Source organism: Zea mays, chromosome 4 (assembly GCF_902167145.1).
Source record: "Zea mays cultivar B73 chromosome 4, Zm-B73-REFERENCE-NAM-5.0, whole genome shotgun sequence".
Lineage (NCBI taxonomy): Eukaryota > Viridiplantae > Streptophyta > Magnoliopsida > Poales > Poaceae > Zea > Zea mays.
The window spans coordinates 133,561,854-133,589,270 of NC_050099.1; the positions used below are offsets into that span (position 1 = coordinate 133,561,854).

At 49.8% G+C, this 27,417-nt stretch overlaps 1 protein-coding gene and 1 non-coding gene across 2 annotated transcripts; one reads left to right on the forward strand and one right to left on the reverse strand.

The window, feature by feature from the left end:
- Positions 1 to 895: 895 nt before the first annotated feature.
- Positions 896 to 11,322, reverse strand: LOC100284070 (uncharacterized). Its single transcript, NM_001156968.2, has 8 exons — positions 10,964 to 11,322; positions 10,747 to 10,888; positions 10,308 to 10,386; positions 10,071 to 10,195; positions 8,457 to 8,558; positions 8,269 to 8,337; positions 8,085 to 8,183; positions 896 to 1,214 (listed from the first exon to the last, which is right to left on the reverse strand). Exons 1-8 carry the CDS (start codon positions 11,179 to 11,181, stop codon positions 1,080 to 1,082), a joined length of 969 nt encoding a protein of 322 aa, NP_001150440.1. The 5' UTR covers positions 11,182 to 11,322; the 3' UTR covers positions 896 to 1,079.
- Positions 11,323 to 11,593: 271 nt separating this feature from the next.
- LOC111591490 (U12 minor spliceosomal RNA) lies at positions 11,594 to 11,751 on the forward strand. Its single transcript, XR_004858095.1, has one exon. It is a non-coding gene; the product is annotated as a U12 minor spliceosomal RNA (small nuclear RNA).
- Positions 11,752 to 27,417: the final 15,666 nt, after the last annotated feature.

Genomic DNA, 27,417 nt, shown 5'->3' on the forward strand with positions numbered 1-27,417 from the left:
AAAAGATCTGCATAACCACTTGCTTAACCAAAGGAAGCACAACACCATCAAATGGGGCCATAATGGAAATTCGGAAGTACATCTTCAAAACTAAGACACGTCTTCCTCATACATCAGCACCTGGAATTATCCAAATATGTAGTGAACTAAAAAAAGAAACGAATGTATCATAATTCCCAAACCTTTGAGATACCTAAATCATCTAGTCAATCTTTTGGATAGTGTTATCAGTAAAATGGAAAGAATGAATCCATGGTGTTGTTTGGTTCATAAAACATAACGTAAATAGTAATGATTCGTGCTTAAGTACCAACAGTAATAAATTTGAATAGGTCGGTATCACTTTCACTTTTTAGTGTGGTATGTAATTACGGTTAGACTTAAACAAAGATAATTTAACGTTATCCGATTACGCTCAAGTATCACTTTTTAGTGTAGTATCCGATTACGCCAGAGATAACTTACCTATCATAGCCTCCATTAAATGAATACTTCCTCCGTTTCTTTTAGTTGTCACTGTATAGTTTAATTTTGCACTATTCAGCGACAACTAAAACGAAACAGAGAGAGTACCTCTCTTTGGAAAGTTATTTAACAAAACTTCGAAACCAGATGCTAAAATGTGAATGACCGTGTATGCAGAAATATATAAATCGTTACCTTACGATGTCAAGAGATGAATGACCTAGATATTTTATTGTTAAGCAACTACTTAACATCATTGTCTCTTATATTTTCACCTATGTAGAACAATGAAACTATTAAACATTTTCTTATAAAAAAATAGTTTAAAATTCCGCGGCTGACACGGAGAACGGTAATGACCGTTGGATCCAAGAGAGATATACTCCACTTGGCACCACATCCACTAGAAGCAAACACGAGAAGAATGTCATATAGGCAGAAGTTATCTTATCACTAAAATCCGATTTTATATAAATAAAAGTATGCTTTGTGATACAAAACTTCCACAACCTCGACAGTCGGCACTGCCACAATGGTAAACAAGACCTGCGCTTGGTGGAAGTGGAAGGAGTTGCTGGTGCTTCACGACTTTGACAGGGTCGATCAAAGACCAGTTACTCCCCTTTCCAGAGCTCAGCAAACTCATCAGGCTCCAGCGTGTTCTCCATCTCGTGCATCTTCCGCCTCACCTTGGCCTTCACCTTCTTGGCATATTTGCCTGCCTTCTGCCTCTTCTCTAGTGCACGGATCTGAAGGAAACCAAAGGGGAAGTGTCAGATGTAGAGTATTGGAAATATTGAACATGGAACGAAATGATATGCTCTAGTTGTACAATATCACATGTAGACGTAGTACAATGCGTCCTCAAATAAACACCACTAGCAGACGAGCAGATTATTTAGGCTACAACAAACTGCACACTACTGTGAACTTGAGGCAGGTACACCAAACAATAAGTAAATGTTTTCATTCTTAGCCCAACTCAAGGAAAACAGGACAGCACAGTGTTGTATACCACGATGCATAATTCGTCCAAAATAGTGGTATGCACTGACGATGTTAGTGCCAAATTTAGCTCAAAACTCATTCTTTGGTAGTTCCAACACTCGATTCTTTATTAAAAAGTGCACCATGACTTCCATATAAGTGTTGTGTCTTCCGTTGGAGAAATTGTGCATTATTAATGTCGGAGAGGGAATTCTCCGGCCGGGTGGCGGAGTGCACCCGCCATAAATCCTAAGATGAGGAAGGGGCTTAAGCGTTTTGCCTATCCTGCTAAGCGGACATGAAACACATGAACACGCGAGAGTTTTAGAGTGGTTCGGGCCGCCGAAGCGTAATACCCTACTCCACTGTGTGTTGGATTGCTGTGGAAACTTGGGAGTCTAAGCCTCCAGATTGAGCTTGTGTTGTAACGTCGCATGCCTCCCCTTTTATAGCTGAAGGGGGGCATGCACAAAGGTACTGAGCCCCGACATATGGGCCCAGGGACATAATGGATATAACATTTGGAGCTACAAATGTTCGCCGCTAGAGCAATCTTCTCACGCCCTGACATCCGAGATCTGTGTATCATCGGCGTGCAGGGGAAGCTTCTTGTGCAAGGGATGGTGAGCACAGTGCGCCGCACGGCACGGGCACACTGTTTGACAAGAGACTGGACAGGCATCAATACCGGACCAATGCCTAGGTCACGGCACTTCCTCTCCCGGGTCCTTGTTACGGGTGGCTCGAAGCTCACTTGATGGGGTCCGAACCCTATCCAATGGCTCCGAGCTGCTTTACTTCGGGGGTCCGGGTTGTGCGTACAGGGGTCCTGTGCCTTCTGGTTCCGACGACGCTGCCTCCGAGAACGCCACCTTAACTGCTTATGAGATACCTCTGTGGTTGTTCTCTGCGCGGTTAAGGGTAGCTGCGTAGGCACCATGCCTTTATAGCGTAGTAAGGGGTACCCCTAATCCAGGGTACCGACAGTGGCCCCCGAGCCCACCTCAGGGGAGGATGCGAGCCTGCAGGTGGGGCCAGAGTTTGACTGATGATCGGCTCACTGCCCCTTCGCACTCGTTGATGCAGTTTCTGCAGGCCCGCCTATGGCCACGCCGACTGCCACGCCTGCCCTCGCGGCTGACTGGTCCGTGACCTCCGTTTTTTAATGTCTTTGTTGGGCCATGTGCGGGGTGCCTCGAGTCGCTGCATCGGTTTTGAAAATTTATCTCATTAGCCTTCTGCGACGGCCTCGAGAAGGCGCGGTATTAGCGCGAGCAGCGGTGCGGCTTTCCTACACCCAGAAACCGGCGTACCGGATGTATGACATGTGGGCCCGAGCCCCCATGCCAGAGGTTGGGCCACCGGTTGCAGCGAAGCTGAGGAGGCGCGCAACCGCGGGGCGATTGCATGCTCCTTGCGTGGCGGTTCGTCTCTTTGACCGCTGGTTGTGGTGAAGGTGGAAGGGCGAATATCCGCAGGACGGTTGCATGCTTTTTGTGCGGAAGTTCGCCTTCTTGACCGCTGGCTGCGGCGAAGGTGGAAGGGCGTGTAACCGCAGGGCGGTTGCACGCTCCCTGTGCGACGATTCGCCTTCTTCGCGCTTCAGGCCAGCGACAGATGTATGACATGTGGGGCCTGGCCCCCATGCCATAGAATGGGAACCCTGGCACGCGTCGGGGGAGACCTTGCCCGTGACGCTTCGGGGCACGAGCGAGGAGATCTGCCTTTAAATAGGAGCTCATCCCTCGGGCAGTAGCCATGCCTCGCTTTTCTTGCATTCACTGCGCCCTTCCGCCTTCCGTGCCTCTGGATGGGGCACGCCGGCGTTCGCTGGAGGGATCCGTGTCAGGGCCACCCACAACGGTCTCACCGCCGGGGAGCTCGCGCTTTTCGTTTCCTGCGCGGCGGCGCTGTCGATCTTGTCTTCTTCTTGCTGCTGTTGGAGGAGCGCGACCTCATGAGGGTTGGCGCTCTTCTGCCATCGCTCGGCTTCAAGGATTTTTATCATGCAGCCCGGCTGCACTCTCCCGCCAGTGGCCATCTAGAAGGATGACCACCGGCCTTGTGGTGGAGAGAAGCGAGTCGGGCTGCGGCCTCCCTCCTGCCCTCAGCTTCAAGGATGTTCATCATCCTCGCTGGGGTCGAAGGCGAGCCGAGTTGGGGTCCTGCCTTCCGCATGGGCTGGTGACCCGCTTCTTCCTCCAGTATTCAGGGGAGAAGGACGCTCACCAGCCTTGAGGAGGAGGCGAACTTCGGCTACGCGGGGCCGACCGGCTGCAGGCACCGTCAGCTGCCGTGTGCCTGGCTCCTTGGCCTAGATGGCTTTGGTGCCGCCTCCGGCGCTGCCTCCTGCTGCTTAGTCGGGGCGTGGCTGTCTGTCCACCGCACGGGCGACGGTCGCGCCGTGCGCAGGTCCGCCACATCCATGGCTTCTCCCGCGCCGTCGGTCGCACTGCCCCGATGCCGCCCGGGGGGTCGTACAAGACGTCGTATGTCGTGGGGGTGGCGACCGCATTCTTGGATGGTCTTGTCCTCACTCCGTGGGAGGACGGGAGCGAGGACCTCTTCGGGCGCGCTGAGGCGGCCGCCGTCGCCGGTAAGCCACTGGTGCAGAGGTGGCCGCTGTCGTCGGTGCTGAGGTGGTCGCCGCCGCTGGTTAGGCTGCCCACTGCAGAGGTGGTTGCCTCCGCTGGCGAGACCATCAGTGCCACCTGCCGCCGAGCCTCCGACTCTTTGGCTTTAATGGCCTCGTTGCCGCCCCCCGTAGGAAGACGGGGGTGAGGACCTCTTCGCAATGACGCACGTGCTGAGGTGGTCGCCACTGCTGGCGAGTCGTCGGTGTAGAGGTGGTCGCCTCCGCTGGCGAGCCGCTCGGAGCTAGCTACCACGCGACCCTACTGGCGTGGAGGTAGTTCATACCTGTAGAGTAGAGATGGAGCTAGGGCTCCGCTTGAAAGCGGATGTAATACTTTTGCATTTTGTAAGGTACTTTTGAGTACTATTTATCAAGCAGTATTAGCACTTATCTGTGTACCACTTGTCCCTGTTGCGTGTGGTGTAAATGACTCTTCCTTGGTACCTGGCCCCCTAGGATGTAGGCTCGATTTGTCGAGGCTGCAGACCAGCATACCTAAGAAAGAGTTTGGCGGTGGCCCCCAGGAGGTAGCCTCGACTGGGACCTGGGCTTGCACACAGCTTCGGCTAGGGAGCGTTAGCAGTACACCCACAGGACCCGTCATCTGACACTAGCCATCCTTTGATACATGCTCGGGACCTGCAGGGTCTCGTCTGGGAGGCCAAGTTGTGCGTCCGGACCCCTTGGATTGTGGTTCTAGGTACTAGGACACTTGTCGAAGAGTGGTGGAGTATGCAGGCCCACGGTACGAAACCAGGTTGAGCGGCTACACGGGCTCCGAACCACCCCAGGAGACAAATGTCCACTCTGTAGTTCCAGACCCCAGGTTGTCGGACCCACAGGACTTATAGCTCCAAATACTAGGTACCCGTCACGGAGTGGAGTGTGCAGGCTTTCGGGTACGGAACCAGGCTAAGCGGCCACACAGGCTCCGGACCACCCCATGAAACGGGGTCCCGTTCTCCAGAGCCGGCTCCCAGGCTGTCGGGCCCTCCTGCTTTCGCAGAGAGGTCCTAAACTGCAATCCTGGCTGTTCAATTCGGAAGTCATTATGTCTGATGGAAAGGGAACTGTTCGGGTGGGTTAGATAAAATAATATTTGAAAAACTGGAAGGTAAGACCATGGAGCAGTAATATGAAACTATCATAGGGGCACATCTGAGGGGGTAATTCTTTTCTTTATAACTCATCATGCATGGGTGCAGACCAACAGGCCGGGCTTATGAGGGCGGACCTCACCGGGTTGGCTTACACGTATGCGTTACCTAGTTTCAAAAGGCAGAAAAATTCGACCCCTCAGACTTGCTTCTATGGATAGAACTTACAGAGGAGCTCCAGTGCCAGGGAGAGGTACTCCCTCAGTCATAGCTAGACAGTCACCCCCGGGTCGGCGTATTCCCGTCACCTTGAAGGGTCCTTCCCAGCTGGGGGAGAGTTGCGGAGCCCTTCTTGGTTTGGTACCTGTCGTAGGATCGGGTCCCGACCCTGGGTTCCCATCTGCGTTTGATGAGGGAGTCCTCATCCTCGTGTTGTAGACATTTCTACATGGACCTGTCAGAAGCCTGGACCCGTGGGGAGTCCAGAAGGGTTTCCGGGGGAAGGCAGGCTTCAGCCCCGTAGACCGAGGAGCATGGGGTCCCCATGTGGGTCCATCTAGTTGTCCTCCGGCGACCGTTGGGGTGCACAGGGCATGAGCCGCTGCTACCCTTTTGCGGCCGTGGGCGTTTGTTGCGGTCGCCCCGGCCCCTGGTCGCGGCTGCTACGACCAGAACGCTGCTACCCTTCTGGTAGTCGCGATCCTTCTTCTTTTTCTTCTTACCGTCTCGGGGGACGGCACCCGAGCCACTCGACTGGGCAGCCCCGGTTTGTGGGGCCGAGTGCCATGCACGGCCCCCGGCGGCTCTGGCGCATTTGTCGGCCAGAGCGAAGAGTGTGGGGACAGTTGCCACGTCGTGCGTGGCCAACTTCTCCAACATCTTCTCATCACGTACTCCCTGACGGAAGGCTGTGATGATGGAAGCATCGGAAATGCGAGGTATGGTACCTTGCACCTTGGTGAAGCGGGAGATGAACGTCCGGAGAGTCTCCCCGGGCTCCTGCCTCACTGCATGGAGGCAGGCCTCCACACAGTGCTACTGGTAAGCACTGGTGAAGTTCGCTACGAACCGCGCGCAGAGCTCTTCCCAGGAGTAGATTGACCCTGGGGCGAGGTTCATGAGCCAAGTCCGGGCAGGTCCAGACAAGGCTACATGAAAATATGTCGCCATCACATCGGTGTTTTCACATGCTGATGTGATAGCGGTGACGTACACCTGTAGGAACTCCGACGGGTTCGACGTACCGTCGTATTTTTCGGCAGGTGTGGCCGGAACTTGGGTGGCCATGATGTTGCGCGGAGATGATCCGCGAGAGCGGCGCATCCCACGCCGGCCAAGGGGACACCCACTTGGGACCGGGTGCCCATTGGGGCCTGCGGTGCTACCGCAGCGAAGTCTTGATCGAGGTTGCGGCCCTCGATGTTTGGCGGCGCTCGTGTGCCCTTTCCAAAGAGATCCAGGCGTCCTCTCCCGCGCGCCTGCGGTTGAGTTCGGCCCGGAGGTCGTTGGTCTGTGCGCCCCTTACTGAGGGTGAGCGCACAGACGCCGACGCCTCATGTTGGCGCCGGGATGACCGTGGCCTCGACCTGGTCGAGGTAGAATGCGCCATGCCGAGCAGTTGCGCGACGTCGTCCCGCCACTGCTTCATGGCCCCTAGTGAGGCCGTGGAGCTTGGAGGGTGACGCAGCAACTCCCTTGCTGCTGACAATGCTCCCAGGGCCGTTCTTGACGGAGTCCGGGATGTCTGCGCTGCTGTATGATGTCGTGCAGCGTGCGCAGCAGCAATGCCCGGCACTGGGCGGTCGGAGACCTATGGGGTGGAAGAAACAGCTTCTTCCTCCACCAGGAAGTCTGTCGATGTCTCGGCGCGGTGCTCAACGATTTGCACCATCATGCTGAGCAAGGATGCAAGCAAAAACCTAATGCCTAGCCCCCTACCTGGCGCGCCAAATGTCGGAGAGGGAATTCTCCGGCCGGGTGGCGAAGTGCACCCGCCCTAAATCCTAAGATGAGGAAGGGGCTTAAGCGTTTTGCCTATCCTGCTAAGCGGACATGAAACACATGAACACGCGAGAGTTTTAGAGTGGTTCGGGCCGCTAGAGCGTAATACCCTACTCCATTGTGTGTTGGATTGTTGTGGAAACTTGGGAGTCTAAGCCTCCAGATTGAGCTTGTGGTGTAACGTCGCATGCCTCCCCTTTTATAGCTGAAGGGGGGCATGCACAAAGGTACTGAGCCCCGACATGTGGGCCCAGGGACATAATGGATATAACATTTGGAGCTACAAATGTTTGCTGCTGGAGCAATCTTCTCGCGCCCTGATATCCGAGATCTGCGTATCCTCGGCGTGCAGGGGAAGCTTCTTGTGCAAGGGATGGTGAGCACAGTGCGCCGCACGGCACGAGCACACTGTTTGACAAGAGACTGGACAGGCGTCAATACCGGACCCATGCCTAGATCACGACACTTCCTCTCTCGGGTCCTTGTTACGGGTGGCTCGGAGCTCACTTGATGGGGTCCGAACCCTATCCAATGGCTCCGGGCTGCTTTACTTCGGGGGTCCCGGGTTGTGCGTACAGGGGTCCCGTGCCTTCTGGGTCCGACGACGCTGCCTCCGAGAACACCACCTTAACTGCTTATGAGATACCTCTGTGGTTGTTCTCTGCGCGGTTAAGGGTAGCTGCGTAGGCACCATACCTTTATACCGTAGTAAGGGGTACCCCTAGTCCAGGGTACCGACAATCACCTGCTTACAATTTTCCTAACTCTTTTTAAAAACTTAAAACTGAAGGAATTAAATAACACGGTATCAACTAGCCCTTGATGAAAAGTAATTAACCTGGGTTGAAACTTATGAACAACACTCAACATCAGAAGTTCAGAACAGTGAATTAACATACCTGATTGGGGGAAATGTAGTATGGGTTCTCATACCATGTAGGACCACCAAAACTACCACCAAATATTTTGATTGGATTCAAACAGAACCTGGGGCCAACCTACAAAGAGCAATCCAGCACAATTTATTATTTATACAAAACTGGGAAGCACCTGAGTATCCATAAAGAAGCTCAGTGCAGTTACCTCAATAAGTGTCATTTTATCCAGACCACCTTTATCAACTTTATCAATCTCATTGTGGGGAACCGAAATCTGCCAAATTAGGTTTCTAAAATTCAATGGTGCTAAGACATGATGTTTGCATTGCGCACACACAAAAATGAACCTAATCCAAACAAAAATTCAATCTGACAAATGGAGAGATAGATCACCTGGTAGTTTCGAAACCAAACATGGCCATCCACAATGGAGAAGACAAACACATGGTCATGGAAAGGTTTTGCTTTACGGTGATCTTTAGGAGTAGCAAATATCTGGACAAGTACAGGTAATGATTTCACAATCATGTTTTATGAGAATCTTCTACTTTGTAAGAACTTATTTGTCCCATAAAGCACATAAATATGAAAGTTGACATATATCATCAACAAAAGTTGGTTTTATAGTATAACAAGCAAGCATTAACTTCCTATACACCATCTTTTTGGCATTGTTGTTAAAACGTCGCTTAAACGTCGTTTAAATGACAAAACATGATTTAGGGTTGAAACGTCTGGGTGTTTTAACAAAATGGTGTAGAACGTCCGTTAAACGTGTTTAAACGTCGCTTAAGCGTCCTCGGCGTGTTTTAAGGTGTTTTACATGCGTTTAGGACGTTCTACTCGTTTGTGGGCCTTTCCTGGGCCAAAAAAAATGGGAAACCCCTATGTCATCCAGGCGGTCAACGCCAGCATCCAGCTCCTACGTGCGAGCGCCAGCCGCCCTCCTCTCCAGCGCGTGGATGCGTAGCTGGCCGCCGCCCTCATCTCCTCCAGCGTCACCGCCTGACCCCCTAAAGCAGACTAGCACCGCCACCCCGACTCCATCTCCTCCAGCGTCGCCGCCCACATCCTCCCTCCACCATCCTCCAACAGCCAGTGCCCCACCTCTCCTCTCCTCTGCCCCCTCCTCCCTCCACCATCCTCCAGCAGCCAGCGCCCAGCCCAGGTTCAGGTTTTCAGTGACAGTGAAGCACCCAGGTTCAAATTCAGACAGTGGCAGCTGCATGCTCCATTTGGTCATTTGGTGAGTAATCTGACCATATGAGAACATGAGATCAATGTTTTAGACTCTATTTTGATTTTGCTCACATTCACTGATCATAGATACAAGTTGTAACTTGTGTGGTTGAACTTATGTTGTTGAACTTGATCTGTTTCCTTTTATGCTATTTGGTTTTTGAACTCAAGTACTCAACTTATGTATGAACTTATTCAATATTTGAAGTTCTATGTCAAGTTTGAAAAGACGTTTCAACGTTTGTTTCACCGTTTAAATGTTAAAAAGGCGGTTCATAACGTTTTACCGCTTTAATAACCATGCTTTTTGGTTTACAGTGAGCAATGGAAATGCAAGCTTAGATAGCAGCACGCAAGATGTTCTTATGTTCCCAAAAAAGAAATGGAGCCAGCATATGGTAATCGTCAGTGTTTATGGTTTAAAATACAACAAAAAAGTGATGCAATTTGAATTTAGAAAATTTGGACAACCACCACTGCGTCAAACACCAGTCTGCTCTTTTACCACATGGTGCCCCAATGACAGGTGGGTCCTGGTCCATCTGTCATTGAGACATCCAGTACTAAAATAGCGAAGTGGAGTTTGACCTTGTTGTATGTTTGCAAAATCCTGTTAGATTTTTATCATTAGAAAATCAAGCTGTTTTCATAGCAAAATGAACGTCACGGACAAATCTAGATAATTGGACAGATAAGTGCAGTTCATCAACTTGTTAAAATGCTTAGCCATATGTAGGTATGGCATAACATGTGAAACCAGTTACATACCTGAGTTATCATTTCCTTCACAAGCTTCCAATGAGGTTGCTCATCAAAATTTGTAGAAAATGTAAGAAGTGGGCGTGACCCTTTCAGATGGTTACCGGTAAGCTTCAACTCCTCCATGGTGTGAACTACAGTAAACATCACATCGTGATTAATTGTTAGCTCATCACAAAAGCATACATGTTATAGACTGCAGTGCATAAGACTGCCAATGTAAGTACCATTTGGGCCATAGCATACCAGCATTAACTAGAAATTTTACTGATGGTCCTCCAGGAGACTTCACCATCCAAAGGTAAAGATCCTTCTGTTTTCTGCACTGTAATACATGAAGGAAAAAACTTCACCCACATAATTCAATAAGCTAACAGAACTGAGAAGTATAATGCATACATATATTGAACAATTATAATTGTGGGATGGCGGATGGCACAAATGCAGTCAAAGAAAACATCCATTGCCCAGTAGAGAATTTAGAACCAGAGCAAAATGGAAGTTGCTTCCTCAATACATGGGATCCCAGAGAACATCCATAGAACGAAAGCATGGACCAAAACCCAAGCTTGAGATTAAGAGTTGCGATTTATACAGCTTGTTCCCGCGCGTAAGCAGCCACCGTCATGTCAATGCTAACAAGATCCTCACCGTGCGGGGTGGAAGCAGAGTAGAAGATCTATACCTCGAAGAAAAGGCAGCTGGAGCAGCTCCTGAGCTCAAGGAGCTCGTTCAGCGCGTTCCCCTTGCTCTGCTTCGACTCGACCTTGCTGTCCTTCTTCGCATGCGGGAGCAGCGACAGCACGTCCTGCATCAGGTGCCGATACCTACGCCGAGCACGCACGCGTGAACGGAATCACCCATCTCACAAGACTGCAAGCGGAAAAACAGGGAGCACTCACCTATACGTGATTCGGCGGGAGCAGGTGATGAGTACCTTCTCCCTGTTCCGGAACGGCGCCACCGCGGCCTCGGCGCCCGCGGAGGCGGGCTCGGCGTCGGGGACCAGGTCCTTGAAGCCGAAGAGCGTGCGCTCCGGGCGCGCCGGCGCGGAGTCGTCAGGCTTCTCTGCGCCGGCCGCCTCTGCGGGCGCGTCGGTGCGCTTCCGCTTCTTCGCCATGGCACTAGGTGCGCTTCCGCGTGTGCTCGAATGCGCGGCGGCGAACGGTTAGGGCCTGAAAGGAGCAGGCGCGGGGTGGCGAGCCGAGCACGACGGCGAGCTAGGGTTTAAGCCGCTCGGGCGCTTGTGGCCTGGTTGTTGGGAGGGAGAGAGGCGCGCATCAAGTAGGCCTGATGGGCCAGGATGGCCGTAGCAGTGCTTATCCATAGCAGGCCAGGCCGAGACGGTCCTGTAAGTAGGCCAGGCTTTAAATAATAAACAGTTTGGAACCAGAGCCCCGCGGAGGAGGTAGCGCACACGAGAGACGAGGGAAGTAAATCGTTCCGAGGAAGAAAGTCCCACACTGGCTAGTAGCGGATGCGCGCACTTGTGTGGATGGCATATATAGGGGGTGGGGTGCTAGCGTAGAACCTTGCCTTAAACTAATGAGTAAGGAAAACAAAGCGCTGCGGTGAGAGCCGCTCGCAGTGCGGGGTCAAAACCTGCACCGCAATTTTTGAAGGGGGAAGAGGCTGGCGCGGGTATTGACACTGCCTTACTTTGCAGGACTTGCCTGTGCGGGCCTCCCCACCCGCCAAACCAAATTGTAAATTTTGAATGCATCTTTTTAAGATTTTAAAATTAAAACTAAAAAAATAATTATTTGTTGCTAAAAAATTTACATAGTTTTGATCTAAATGATGACATTTTCTTAGGATTTCCTCTTTTTTAAAAAATCCAATTCTTAATCTTTTTAAACTAAAAAACTATGTACTGTTAAAACAAATTTACATAATTGATCTTTAAAAAACAATTTAGGACTGCCTTCTTTCTAGAAACATCCAATTCTATGTGATATACTAGTTAGTTTTGCTTTAAGCAGAACACGGAAAGGGGTCATACATTTGTGATTTGTTTTAAATATAAAACGGGCGGGAGGGAGAAGGGGTGATGTGATTTGTTTTAAATATAAAACGGGAGAGAGAAGGGGTGATGACGGTCGAAATTATATTAAATTTTACTCATTTGATTATGGTTATAGGTGTGCTTCTGGCCGGGCTAAAAGGGACATTTTTGGCCGATCCAAGTACGTCACGAAGTTTGACGGGCCAGGTCAGACACGCCATGATATACGGGCCGCGCTATGGGCCAAAAATTACTGCAATACGGAAAAAGTACTACTTAAAATTCCAAACTTTGTGCTAACAGCCAAACATATCCCAAGCTAATATGATAGATTTAATTATATGTTATGAACTCTTTTTTGTCACAGCATGTACCTAAAAAATATTTAAAAACATGAATTAAGAAAATAAACATTTGTGCGGATACCCCAAGTGTGATTGGACTCTCTCTGTTCTAAGTTGTATGTGGTTCTACTTTTGTATTCAAGTCAAACTTCAATAACTCTGGCCAAGTTAAAAAAACACCAAAATCCACACCATAAAATTAGTTTAATTAAACCTACTATGAAATATGTCTTGATAGTGCATTTATTTTGAAATTATAAATGTCAATATATTTTTTCTATAAACCTAGTCAAAGTTAGATAAGTTTGACTTAGGATAAAACCAAAACAATCTACTATTTGGAACATAGAAAACAGTAATTAATAACTTAATTAGTCACGATACAAAGTCAAAGAAGCACATAAGGAAGTGAACACCATGTTTTACATTATTTTATCACAGACATCACAATATCTTATTGTTAGAACATAATGATACTTATGGATGCTAAGATATAGACAAAGATGAACCACTAAAGTGTTCCATTAACTTGGGACTTGAAAGTCGTCTAGAGGGGGTGAATAGGCATAATCTAAAATTTACAACTTTAAATACACACTACAAGTCGGGGTTAGCGTTAGAACTAAAATCAAGTCCGGGAGAGAGAGGAAAACAAATCAAATGAAAATCAATCGAATGAACACGGTGATTTGTTTTACCAAGGTTCGGTCCCAAAGAACCTAGTACTCATTGAGGAGGTCACAAAGACCGGGTCTATTTCAACACTTTCCCTCTCTCAAACGGTCACTTAGACTGAGTGAGCCTTTCCATTAATCAATCGGGTCACTAAGACCCCGCAAGGACCACCACACTCTTAGGTGTCTCTTGCTTTGATTACAAGTCACTTGAGAACAAGAATGAGAAATAAGAAACGCAATCCAAGAGGTAAGAGCTCAAATGAACACGAAATCACTCTCTCACAAGTCACTAAGTGTTTGAGGTGAATTTGGGACTTGGAGAGGCTTTGATCTTTTGAATTGTGTCTAGGAGTGAATGCTAGAGCTCTTGTAATGAATGTAATAATCAGAATTCTTGGATGCTTGGAGTTGTGGTGGTTGGGGGTATTTATAGCCATCAACCACCAAAGTAGCCGTTGGGGAGGCTGCTAGCGATTGGCGCACCGGACAGTCTGGTGCGCCACTGGACAGGTCCTTTTCACTGTCCGGTGAGCCGCCATGTCACCCAACCGTTAGGGTTCGGAGCGAAGTCGACCGTTGGAGCATTGTCTCCTTATGGCACCGGACAGTCCGGTGCCCTCTAACTTTGCGGCTCTGACTTCTGCCGCTGCACTGTTCACACGTCAGGTACTTTTGCAGTCACCGTTGCGCGTAGATAGTCGTTGCCCACTGGCACACCGGATAGTCCGGTGAATTATAGCGGAGCGCGCCTGCGAAAAGCCGAGAGTGGCTGCTTGGACCCTATACGGTCCTGGTGCACCAGACACTGTCCGGTGGCACACCAGACCACAGCACACTTGGTTCATTTTGCTCCTTTGAATTTGATCCCTGTCTTTAATATTTATTGGTTTGTGTTGAACCTTTATGCACCTGTAATACATGAATACTTGGCAAACTAGTTAGTCCATGTGTTTGTATTGGTCATTCAACCACCAAAATTAATTGTGGGAAAAGGTTAACCCTATTTCCCTTTCAATCTTCCCCTTTTTGGTGATTGATGCCAACACAAACCAAAGCAAATATGTAAAGTGCAGAAATGAACTAGTTTGCATATGGTAAGTGCATAGGTTAATTGGAATTAAACCAATTGATAATCTTACTAGATACGAGTGGATTGCTTTTCTTTTCTTTAATATTATGGACCACATTTGCACCACTTGTTTTATTTTTGCAAATCTTTTTGGAAAAATCTTTTTAAAGTCTTTTTACAAATAGTCAAAGGTATATGAATAAGATTGCAAGAAGCATTTTCGAGATTTGAAATTTCTCCCCCTGTTTCAAATGATTTTCCTTTGACTAAATAAAACTCCCCCTGAATGAAATTCTCCTCTTAGCTTTCAAGAGGGTTTCAAAATACATACTAATTTTGAAAAATGATCTTGAAAGATACCAATTTCATTATTTAGATACCAATTGAAATTTTGCTTTCTCAAGACAAGTGAAGCATGGATACCAATTGAGAAATTGCCAGATATCAATTAAAGCTTTATTTCGAAATTTTTTGAAATTATGGTGGTGCGGTCCTTTTGCTTTGGGCATAATATTCTCTCCCCTTTGGCATTAATCGCCAAAACCGGAGACGTTGAGAGCCCTCTTTACACTTTTCTCCCCATTGGTACAAGTATATAAGAGTGAAGGATTATACCAATTGAGAGTGTGGAGGAACAATGGCAAAGGGTAGTTGATACCGTCAGAGTGGAGTGGAAGCCTTGTTCTTTGCCGAAGACTCCATTTCCCTTTCAATCTACGACTTAGTATAAAAATATACTCGAGAACACATTAGTCATAGTTTTGGCACAAGAAGAATAAGAAATATGCAATTGTACCAAAAGAAAGAGATATGATCAAAGGTATATAAATGAGCGATGTGTGCAATGTCTCAATCAAAATTCCGAGAATCAAGTATATTTAGCTCATTCCTAAGTTTGCTAAAGGTTTTCTCATCTAATGGCTTGGTAAAGATATCGGCTAATTGATTCTTGTTGTTTACATAAGCTAGTTCGATATCCCCTTTGTTGGTGATCCCTCAGAAAGTGATACCGAATGTCTATGTGCTTAGTGCGGTTGTGTTCAACGGGATTATCCGCCATGCGGATTGCACTCTCATTATCACATAGGAGAGGGACTTTGCTCAATTTGTAGCCATAGTCCCTGAGGGTTTGCCTCATCCAAAGTAATTGCGCACAACAATGACCCGTGCAATATACTCGGCTTCGGCGGTGGAAAGAGCTACTGAGTTTTGTTTATTTGAAGCCCATGACATCAGGGATCTCCCCAGAAACTGACAAGTCCCTGATGTGCTCTTCCTATCAATTTTACACACTGCCCAATCGGCATCGGAATATCCTATTAAATCAAAGGTGGATCCCTTGGGATACCAAAGCCCAAACTTAAGAGTGTAAACTAAATACCTCATGATTCTCTTTATGGCCCTAAGATGAACTTCCTTAGGATCGGCCTGGAACCTTGCACACATAAATAGAGTAAAGATTCTATCATCGACCGGTATACCTTTTGATCTACGGATTTACCTCCCGTGTCGAGGTTGAGATGCCCATTTGTTCCTATGGGTGTCTTGATGGGTTTGTCATCCTTCATTCCAAACTTCTTAAGTATGTCTTGAGTGTACTTTGTTTGGCTGATGAAGGTGCCATCTTGGAGTTGCTTGATTTAAAATCCTAGGAAATACTTCAACTCCCCCATCATAGACATCTCGAATTTTTGAATCATGATCTTACTAAACTCTTCACAAGTTGATTTGTTAGTAGACCCAAATATAATATCATCAACATAAATTTGGCATACAAACAAATCTTTTGCAACAGTTTTAGTAAAGAGAGTAGGATCGGCTTTTCCGACTTTGAAGCCATTAGTGATAAGAAAATCTCGCAGGCATTCATACTATGCTCTTGGGGCTTGCTTTAGCCCATAAAGCGCCTTTGAGAGTTTATAGACATGATTAGGGTACTCACTATCTTCAAAGTCGGGAGGTTGCTCAACATAGACCTCTTCCTTGATTGGTGTCGGGTACCGTAATTAGGGGTACCCCCAACACTCCTAAACACGACTGGTAACCACCATCAGCACAAGCTGCAGAGACTGATGGGCACAATTCAGGTCAAGGCTTCGTCTTCCCAAGGGGCGTGACCTCGCCTCGCCCGAGCCTAGCCTCGAGCGGGAACAATAGTCCCAGACGAATTCACGCCTCGCCCGAGGGTCTCCCCAGGCAGCGGGCACACCCTCGGCTCACCCGAGGCCCCGCTCGGGCAGGCTTCGTCGATAAGCAACCTTGGCCAAATCACCTCACCAACCGACCGTATCGCAGGCGCATTCAATGCAAGGATCGCCTGACACCTTATCCTGACACGCGCGCCTCAGTCGGCAAGGTCGAAGTGACCGCAGTCACTTTGCCCTTTCGCTGACCAATCTGACAGGAAAACAGCGCCGCTCACCCCGCTCTGACTACTGTGCCAGCCACTCGGGCAAGGCTGACAACAGCAAGTTCAGCCTCAGGCGCAACAGGAAGCTCTGCCTCGCCCGACCTTAGGCCTCGGCCTCGGGAGGTGGTCTCCGCCTCGCCCGACCCTGGGGCTCGGCCTCAACCTCGGCCTCGGGAGGAATCGTGTCCTCACCCGACCCCGGCCTCGGCCTCAGGAGAAGTCTCCACCTCGCCCGACCTTGGGCTTGGACCGACCGCGCCATAGGGGATACACCATTACCCTACCCCTAGCTAGCTCAGGCTACGAGGGAACAAGACCGACGTCCCATCTGGCTCGCCCCGGTAACAAGTAATGATGGCTCCCCGCGTGCGTCCATGACGACGATGTTTCTTAGCCCCCTACGGAAGCAAGAAGACGTCAGCAAGATCCCAGCAGCACCAACAACTGTGCTTCTACAGGGCTCAGGCACTTCTCCGACGGCCACGTTATCGCATACACAGGGCTCTAGCACCTCTCCGACAACCACGTTGGCATGTACACATGGCTCAGGCACCTCTCTGCCTAACACGTTAGCGCATAGCTACACCCCCCATTGTACACCTGGACCCTCTCCTTGCATCTATAAAAGGGAGGTCCATGCCCTTCCTGCAGGGGGTCGAGAGGAGGGTCGCGCGGGAGGACGAGCGGACGAACAACCTCTCTCTCTCTCGCGCGCGAACGCTTGTAACCCCTACTGCGAGCACACCCCCCTGGTGCGAGATAACACGAGCCGCGTTTCTCCCTTGTGTTCCATCTCGCGCCAACCCATCTGGGCTGGGACACGCAGCGACAAATTTACTCGTCGGTCCAGGGACCCCCCGGGGTCGAAACGCCGACAGTTGGCGCGCCAGGTAGGGGCCTGCTGCGTGTTAACGAACAACTTCCCGTTGAGTTCCAGATGGGTAGTTGAAAGGGAATTAGGCTTACACCTATTTCCTAATTGATTTTGGTGGTTGAATTGCCCAACACAAATAATTGGACTAACTAGTTTGCTCTAGTGTATAAGTTATACAGGTGCAAAAGGTTCACACTTGGCCAATAAAAAGACCAAGAATTGGGTTCAACAAAGAGAGCAAGGGATAACCGAAGTGTGCCCTGGTCTCGGTAAAACAAATCTGCGTGTCACACTCCTTATTCGCTTGCGATTTGTTTTCCACCCTCTCTCGCGGACTCAATTATATTTCTAACGCTAACCCGGCTTGTAGTTGTGATTAACTTTGTAAATTTCAGTTTCGCCCTATTCACCCCCCTCTAGGCGACTTTCAGTAGTCTTCAGCAACCTCTTCAGCCCGGGACGTTGCTCCGCTTCGGGAGTCTCGAGTTCATGTCCCTCGATGGCAGCTACGACATGGTACTCCTCCCCCCGCAGCGCGACAGTAGCAACGACGGTCGTCGGATCATCCGGCGGCGACGAACTCGACGACGTCTTTCCCCCGTGGCGGAAGAGCAGCATCCGGTTTTGCCTCGCCACCCTCCTCGCCGCAGAAGGAGGAGACGGGGCAACCGTGGTCAGGCAGGAGGCGGCGCCTCGTCGACTGTCGAGTGAGTCGACGACACCGACACCCCAGCAGGGGACATGTCGGGCGTTGTCCTCGCACCAGAGACAACGACGGATGTCGTTTCCCCGCAACGTGCCAACCCCGAGCGGACTGACGACGCCAGCACTCTCGCGAAGTACTTGCTGGGCGTTAGCCTCGTACCTGAGATGACGGTGTAGCCCGTCCCCGACGTGATTTCCCCACCGTCCATCGACCAAGAGGTACCATCCGCTTTCCACCCTGTGCCTTTTAGATTCAGCTTCGATCCACCAAGCGACCCCGCTTTGGTGAGCGCTTTCGTAAAGGCATACCCTAACCTTCCGGGGTACCATATGTGGTCATCTTGGGACCGACTGATGGCCGTCTCAACCTACGGGCCCCCGGGTTCCGAGGAAGAAGATGAGCCCGACTCTGGTTGGGATTTCTTCGGGCTCTGTGATCCTAGTGCCATGTGAGACCTCATGACCGCATGTGACTACTGCCTCTCTGATTGCTCCAATGATGGCCACAGCCTTGACGACGAGGGTTGTGGCCCAAGTCGCGAATGTTTCCACGTCGATCTAGGGGCTCACGACGAAGGCAACCACCTCGGAATGCCAGAGGATGACGATCCCCCTGGGCCTGCGCCTCGCGTTGACATCCTGCGGGAGCTAGCTTTGGTCCCAGTCCCTGCGGGGGGTCAGGACACACAGCTCGAGCAAATCCGCGAGATGCAGGCCAAGCTCGACGAGGAAGCAGGGCAACTTGTGTAGCTCCGGCAAAACATCGAGCAAGAGTGGGCAGGCCGAGCACTCGTCGGAGAAGCGTGTCATCGGGCCCGGGATGTCCAGCGCTGTACCGTTGACGATGCCAGAGCAAGGCTGCCCCCGGCCTCCAGCGGGGTCGACCAGAACCTAGCTGCGGCGGCAATACTACTCCGAGCAATGCCGGAGCCATCCACCACCGAGGGGCGGCGTATCCAAGGAGAACTCAAGAATCTCATGGAGGATGCTGCGGTCCGACGGGCCAAAAGCTCTGCCTCCCGAAGGCAAGGGTGCCCCCCGGGGCATCGCGCAACGACTTCCCGACTCATGCGGGAGGCCTCGGTCCACACCGGGCGCACGCGGGATGGGACGCCTGCAGCCCCGGGTTGCCTCGGCAACGAGCCACACCATCGCAACCGTCGAGCCCGCCTCGACGAGAGGGTGCGCCGAGGCTACCACCCTAGGCGCGGAGGTCGCTACGACAGCGAGGAGGATCGGAGTCCCTCGCCCGAACCACCAGGTCCGCAAGCCTTCAGTTGGGCCATACGACGGGCGCCGTTCCCGGCTCGGTTCCGGGCCCCGACTACCATCACCAAGTACTCGGGGGAGACGAGGCCGGAGTTGTGGCTTGCGGACTACCAGCTGGCATGCCAGCTGGGAGGGGCGGACGATGACAACCTCATCATCCGCAACCTCCCCCTGTTCCTCTCTGACGCTGCCCGGGCCTGGCTGGAGCATCTACCTCCCGCACAGATCTCCAATTGGGACGACCTGGTCAGGGCCTTCGCCGGAAACTTCCAGGGCACGTACATGCGCCCTGGGAATTCGTGGGATCTTCGAAGCTGCCGCCAGCAGCCAGGGGAATCCCTGCGAGAGTACATCCGACGGTTTTCAAAGCAGCGCACCGAGCTGCCCAACATCACCGACTCGGATGTCATTGGGGCGTTCCTCGCTGGCACCACCTGCCGAGACCTGGTGAGCAAACTGGGGCGCAAGACTCCCACCAAGGCGAGCGAGTTGATGGACATCGCCACCAAGTTTGCCTCTGGCCAGGAGGCGGTCGAAGCCATCTTCTGGAAGGACAAGCAACCTCAGGGACGGCATCAGGAAGACATCCCCAAGGCGTCCGCCCAGCGCGACACAAAGAAGAAGGCCAAGAAGAAGGTGCAAGCAAAGCGCAACGCCACTGACGCGGATCTCGTCGCTGCTATCGAACACAGGAACCCTCGGAAGCCTCCTGGAGGGGCCAACCTGTTCGACAAGATGCTCAAGGAGTCATGCCCCTATCACCAGGGTCCCATCAAGCACACCCTTGAGGAACGTGTCATGCTTCGGCGCTATTTCCATAAGACTGGGCCCCCGGCGGGAGATGTCAAAGGCCGAGACGACGACAAGAAAGGGGGTGACAAGGAAGAGGAGTTCCCCGAGGTCCACGACTGCTTCATGATCTACAGTGAGCAAGTGGCGAACGCCTCTGCTCGGCACCGCAAGTAGGAGTGCCAGGAAGTCTGCTCGGTAAGGGTGGTGGCACCAGTCTACCTAGACTGGTCCGACAAGCCCATCACCTTCGACCGAGACGACCACCCTGACTGCGTGCCGAGCCCAGGAAGGTACCCGCTCGTTGTCGATCCTGTCATCGGCAACGCCAGGCTCACCAAGGTCCTCATGGATGGAGGCAGCAGCCTCAACATCATCTACGCTGAGACCCTCGGGCTCTTGGAGATCGACCTGTCCACGATCCAGGCCGGTGCGATGCCGTTTCACGGGATCGTCCCCAGAAAGCGCGTCCTGCCCCTTGGGCAGCTCGACTTGCCCATCTGTTTCGGGACTCCCTCCAACTTCCGCAGAGAAACCCTCATGTTCGAGGTGGTCGGGTTCCGAGGGACCTACCACGCGGTGCTGGGGAGACCGTGCTACGCCAGGTTCATGGTCGTCCCCAACTACACATACCTCAAGCTCAAGATGCCAGGCCCCAACGGGGTCATCACCGTCGGATCCACGTACCGACATGCGTACGAATGCGACGTGGAGTACGCTGAGGCCCTCGCCGAGTCCGAGGCCCTCATCGCCGATCTGGAGTGCCTCTCCAAGGAGGTGCCTGATGCGAAGCGCCACGCTGGCAACTTCGAACCAGCTGAGGCGGTTAAGTCCGTCTCCCTCGACCCTAGCAACGACACCTGCAAGCAAGTTCGGATCGGCTCCGAGCTCGACCCCAAATAGGAAGCAGTGCTCATCGACTTTCTCCGCGCAAACGCCGAAGTTTTTGCGTGGAGTCCTTCGGACATGCCCGACATACCGAAGGATGTCGCCGAGCACTCACTGGATATCCGAGCCGGTGCCCGACCCGTGAAGCAGCCTCTGCACCGTTTCGACGAAGAAAAGCGCAGAGCCATATGCGAGGAGATCCACAAGCTGATGGCTGCAGGGTTCATCAAAGAGGTATTCCATCCCGAATGGTTAGCTAACCCTATGCTTGTAAAAAAGAAAGGTGGGAAATGGAGGATGTGCGTAGCAGCACTGACTCAGCACAATACATCATGAGCTACCAAGTTGTCATCGCATCGTCCGGAGGGGACGATGCCACAACGGTCAAATCTTTCATCATTGCGCTCGAAGGTCCAGCCCAACCTGGTACACCAGGTTACCGCCACTGTCCATCGACTCCTGGAAAGGACTCCAGGACAAGTTCCTGCTCAACTTTCAAGGGTACCGACCCGACACTGACGCCCTGGCCGAGCTATCACTCTGCAAGCAGCAAGAGAAGGAAACCCTTCAGGAGTACTACAGAAAGTTCTTGACCCTCAAGTTGCAAATGCCATCGGTTGACGACCACATCGCGATCCATCACACCATCAGTGGCCTTCGGGCTGGCATCCTGTATAGTCACTGCATCAGGGACCCACCCAAAAATCTCCAAGAGCTATATCAGCTATTCGAGAAGTATGCCAGGTCCGAAGAGCTACATCAACGAAAGGTCGAATCTCAGAGAAAGCCTAAGGACCCTCCGTAGTCCAGCAGAACCTGAACCAGGACTTCACAGCTAGACTCCGGGCGGGACAGCCGAAGTCAACAACAGGTGCACAACATAGCCAATCAGCACCCGGCCGGAGAAACCACTCGCCGTCAGGAATATCCCTCCCAAGGCCGCGGTAATGGCACCAGAGGGAGAGGCCGGGGACGGACGTAGCTGCCATGCAGATTCTACTGCCTGTTTCATGGCGAGGAGCCGAGGACTGTGCGCACCCAACAAGAGATTGTCCAGAAACAAAGGCCACCAGGGACAGGATGTACAAAGCACAGCCAGCCGACAACCAGAGAGTCGTCGCGCACGCATACCACCACCACCAACAACCACCTTACAACAACAAGCACGTCCAGCACCCACCCAACCACGCGTACCAGCACTGTCAGGAAGTGCAAGTTCTTCCACCTTCGCCTCCACCTTCGCACCACCCAAATCCACACCACCATAATCACCCCAAGCACCAAAGAAGGAAGACTTCGCCGAACAACCATATCGCGGAGTCATCCATATGATCACCGGAGGGTCCAGCGTGGACTTCGAAACGAAGCGGTAGAAGAGGGACCACTACCTGTTGGGGGTATGCTTCGTAGCCGAAGATCCTAAAAAGAACACCTTCGAAAGGTCTTCTCAGAAGCAAGCGCCGAAGCTATTATCTCTAAAGCTTCGGCACAGAGACAAATCTCAAGATGAAGGGTCGAACCGACTTAAAGATGAATTGACTTAAAGACCCATGATGTTTTGTGTCATTATTATAGTTGATTGTAAAGGACATAAATGTAATTTTGCGCAGGTTGCATCCTGTGCCTATAAATAGGTGAACAGTATCCTGGCACTGTTCACGGGATCCTGTAATCACGGATACGTCACGCTTGTACTTTTGCTTTCATCCAAGCCGAAGGTACACTTGTAATTTAATCTCATTTCTATTTTTCCATGTTAATAAAATAGAAATGATTTAATAATAATATATAAATGTCTATGCTATCTTTTGTATTTTATATCACTATCGTATATCATAATGATGAAGGTGTGTCCTTCATGGCCTTTGTCCGAAGATCGTTATATCCCAAGGGAAATAATGTTTCGAAGGACGAAGGGCATTAATCATTTAACCTTTTTTTGTGTTGCCTTGTTCTTAATTCATAGTATTTGAGAACAAGTCCCCAACATTGGCGCCCACCTTCGGTGAACCCACTTTCACTTTCTGAGCTGATGGCTTCGTTCAAAGCTGGAGTTGCTTCGACTCCAAAGCTTGTACTCCCGATAACAGGCGGTTCATGCTCAGAGCCGGCTAACAAGAAGCAGAAGAAGGAGGCACAGAGAAGGGTACAACATATAGGGGTGCAAGGACCCTTCATCAAGTCAAGATGGTCTCATATCCTGATTACCTTCTCCCAAGAGGATCTTCAGCTCAAGGATTATCCTCACAATGATGCTATGGTTATTTCTTGTGTTATCAAAGGATTTCTGGTCCACAATGTTTTGGTTGACACAGGCAGTGTAGCGGATATTATATTTGCTAAGGCCTTCAGACAGATGCAAGAGCCCGAAGATAAGATCCATGACGCCACACATCCCCTTTGTGGCTTCGGAGGAAGGCAGATTGTAGCACTTGGCAAGATCACGATGCCGGTAACCTTCGGATTTATCAACAACACAAGAACTGAACAAGTTGTGTTTGATATTGTTGACATGGAGTACCCTTACAATGCAATCATTGGTCGTGGTACTCTCAATGCTTTTGAAGCAATTCTCCATCCAACATATCTTTGCATGAAGATACCTTCAGATCAAGGGCCTATTGTCATTCATGGAAGTCAGGAAGCTGCCAGAAAGGCCGAAGGAAATTGGACAGATTCAAAAGCAATCCATAACATAGATGGAGCTGAAGCTTGTGAGCAATACAAGTATAGAAGGGAGAAAGCTGCTTCGGCCGATCAGCCGAAGCCCATGCTCTTATGTGACGATATAGCAGAGCAGAAGGTGCTATTGGGATCTCAATTGTCTGAGGAACAGGAGAAAACTCTAATAAGGTTTCTGTTCAACAACAAAGATGTATTTGCATGGTCAGCTAATGATCTCTGTGGAGTCAACAGGGATGTTATTGAACACTTGCTCAATGTTGATCCATCCTTCAGACCCAGAAAGCAGAGGCTTCGAAAAATGTCTGATGACAAGGCCGAAGGTGCTCGGAATGAAGTAAAAAGACTCCTTAGCACCGGAGTCATCAGAGAAGTGAAGTACCCAGAATGGCTAGCCAACACTGTTATGGTTAAAAAGGCCAATGGCAAATGGAGGATGTGTATTGATTTTATCGATCTCAACAAGGCTTGTCCGAAGAATGAGTTTCCATTACCAAGGATAGATTCTCTAGTTGGCGCAGCAGCTTCGTCAGAGCTTATGAGTCTGCTAGATTGTTATTCAGGCTATCACCAAATTTGGATGAAGAAAGAGGATGAGCCAAAAACCAGCTTCATAACCCCTAGTGGAACATATTGTTATCTTCGGATGCCTGAGGGGCTCAAGAATGCTGGAGGAAGCTTCAGCAGGATGACAACGAAGGTCCTTCATTCTCAGATAGGTAGAAATGTGCTAACTTATGTTGATGATATCATAGTAAAAAGCACGAAGCAAGAAAATCACATTGCTGACCTGCAGGAGACCTTCGCTAATTTTAGACAAGCTGGTCTGAAGCTGAATCCAGAAAGTGTGTCTTCGGAGTGAAGAAGGGGAAATTTCTTGGTTGTCTAGTTTCAACAAAAGGGATTGAGGCTAATCCAAATAAAATCGAAGCTATTCTTCGGATGGAACCACCAAGCACAAAGAAGGGGGCTCAACGACTGACGGGAAGACTTGCATCTCTGAATCGATTCATATCTAGATCAGCAGAGAGAAATTTACCATTTTTTGAAGTGTTGAAGTTAGCCGAAGTTTTTCAATGGGGGTCAGTCCAGCAGAAAGCCTTCGACGAGCTGAAACAGTATTTGATAGATCTAACGACATTAACTCCACCAACGCCAGGGGCTCCTCTGTTGTTATATATGGCAGCTTCGCACTCAGCGGTAAGTGCGGCACTTGTCCAAGAGAAGCTTGAAGGGCAAGCCAAAAAGCAAGCCCCAATATACTTCGTCTCTGAAGTCCTTAGTTTATCAAAGAAAAACTATACAGAATTGGAGAATGTGCTGTATGCTGTTTTGATGGCTTCCAGGAAACTTCGACATTATTTTCAAGCATACCATATAATTGTTCCTTCTTCACAGCCTTTGAAGGATATTATGAGAAATAGAGAAGCTACTGGAAGGATTGGGAAGTGGGCTACGGAACTTAATGAGTTCTGCATTGATTATGTGCATAGATCATCGATTCAGTCCCAGGCGTTAGCAGACTTCATTGCTGACTGGACGCCAGGGGCTCAGGAAGAAGAAGCAAGTAAAGATGTTGAAGCTTGGGCAGTATTCTGCGATGGTTCTTGGGGAACCTTCGGGGCAGGTGCAGCTGCCGTCTTAATTGCACCTTCCAAAGTCAGAACATGCTACGCAATGAAACTTGATTTTAGTTGTACAAATAATATTGCTGAATACGAAGCTTTACTTTTGGGTCTTCGAAAGTTGAAAGCAATGGGGATAAGAAGGGCGGTCCTCAAAACTGATTCTCAAGTTATTTCTGGCCATGTTGGCAAAAGCTACAAAGCAAGAGATCCGAAGCTTGAAAAATATTTGGATACAGTTCGAAGACTTGAAGCCTCCTTCGAAGGGTTTTCTGTTAAGAATATTCCATGAGGAGAAAATGAACACACTGATCTACTAGCCAAGTCAGCAGCACAGGGGCTGCCATTACCTTCGGAAGTTTTCTTTGAAACAATAAAAGCACCTTCGGTTGACCTTCTTGAAAGAGCAGTGCTCAATATATCTCCTGTTTATAGCCAAGATTAGAGAACCGAGATCATTTCTTTTCTCCAGGGCAATTTTCTTTCAGATGACGAAGCTTATCAAAAGAGAATAGCGGCGAGAGCACGTCCATATGTAATAATAGAAGGGGAGTTATACAAGCATGGAGTCTGTTCTCCATTACTCAAATGTCTATCCAGAATTGAAGGTATAGAGCTGATGAAAGAAATACATGCAGGCCTCTGTGGATCTCACATCGGATCCAGGCCTCTGTTGGGTAAAGTTTTTCGTCAAGGATTCTATTGGCCGAAGGCAGCTTCGGATGTAGCAGAATTAGTCCAAAAATGCGAAGGTTGTAAAAAATGTGCAATAGATCAAAAACAACCTTCGTCTCTAACTCAATTAATACAGCCCACTTGGCCATTGCAGAGATGGGGCCTTGATTTGCTAGGCCCACTCCCACCAGCACAAGGGAATTTGAAATATGTTGTAGTGGCAGTGGAATATTTTTCTAAATGGATTGAGGCAAAGCCTTTAGCCACAATAACTTCGGTTACTGTTCAAAAGTTTTTCTGGCAAAATATTGTTTGTCGCTTCGGAGTGCCGAAGGCCATTACCGTGGACAACGGAACGCAGTTTGATGCCGAAGCTTTCAGAGAATTTTGTGAACAAATTGGCACGAAGATCCATTTTGCATCAGTTCGGCATCCGGAGTCAAATGGACTTGTAGAAAGAGCTAATGGCATTATAATGACAGGAATAATGAAGTTAATCTTCAACCAACCAAGGGGGAAGTGGCCGGACGAATTAATCAAAGTGGTGTGGAGCCACAACACAACAATATCAAGGTCAACAGGTTTTACACCATTCAAATTGTTGTTTGGTGACGAAGCAATAACTCCAGAAGAAGCTAAAGCGGGATCAATAAGAACAATGGCTTCAGCAGAAGACGAAGCTGATTATTCTGTGGCAAAAGATGCTATAGAAGGGATAAGGCTTCAGGCTGTAGAGAATATCAATAAATATCAAGCCGAGACAATAAAATGGCGTGACAGAAAGGTTCGGCTAAAAAATATTAAGCCAGGACACTTGGTACTTCGGGGAGTCGCCAACCCAGACACAGTGGGCAAGTTACAGTTGAAATGGGAAGGACCTTTCCTGGTAGTATCTTCGTCAAGACCTGGCTCTTACAGGCTGAAGGATATGGATGACAGCGACATTCCTAGATCTTGGAACGCGGATGAGCTTCGGCGGTATTATGTGTAACCTGATGTAATCTTTTTTATTCTTTCCTATGGCACCCTTTTCCTTTCCAAAGGGGGAGAAAGGTTTTTAATGGGGCCATAGCATGTAATTTCTCTTTTTCTTATATCAGCTCTACAAGAGCAGTATCCCCTGAAGATGTAAATGTAAAGGCTGGGCATGCACCATCGAGTGCAATGAGAAAAAGAAAAAACACGGAGAAGCTTGAAAGACGTCCCTAAGGGGATGCAAAGCACGACGAAGCCACAAAAAAGCCGTTCCTAAGGGAGCGCAGCGTAAGTTTTCTGCTCAAAAGTCGTTCCTAGGGGAATGCAGAGCTTACAGCGAAAAGTCAACGCTGATTCCGCTGAAATAAA

What these genes read in the sequence shown, in the direction of transcription:
- LOC100284070 (NM_001156968.2), bottom strand. Translation starts at nt 11,181, where the DNA reads ATGGCGAAGAAGCGGAAGCGCACCGACGCGCCCGCAGAGGCGGCCGGC. An exon ending in CCAGCTGCCTTTTCTTCGAG is followed by an intron (nt 10,387 to 10,746) that starts GTATAGATCTTC and finishes CATGTATTACAG; the next exon opens with TGCAGAAAACAGAAGGATCT. An exon ending in ACTACATTTCCCCCAATCAG is followed by an intron (nt 1,215 to 8,084) that starts GTATGTTAATTC and finishes GGTTTCCTTCAG; the next exon opens with ATCCGTGCACTAGAGAAGAG.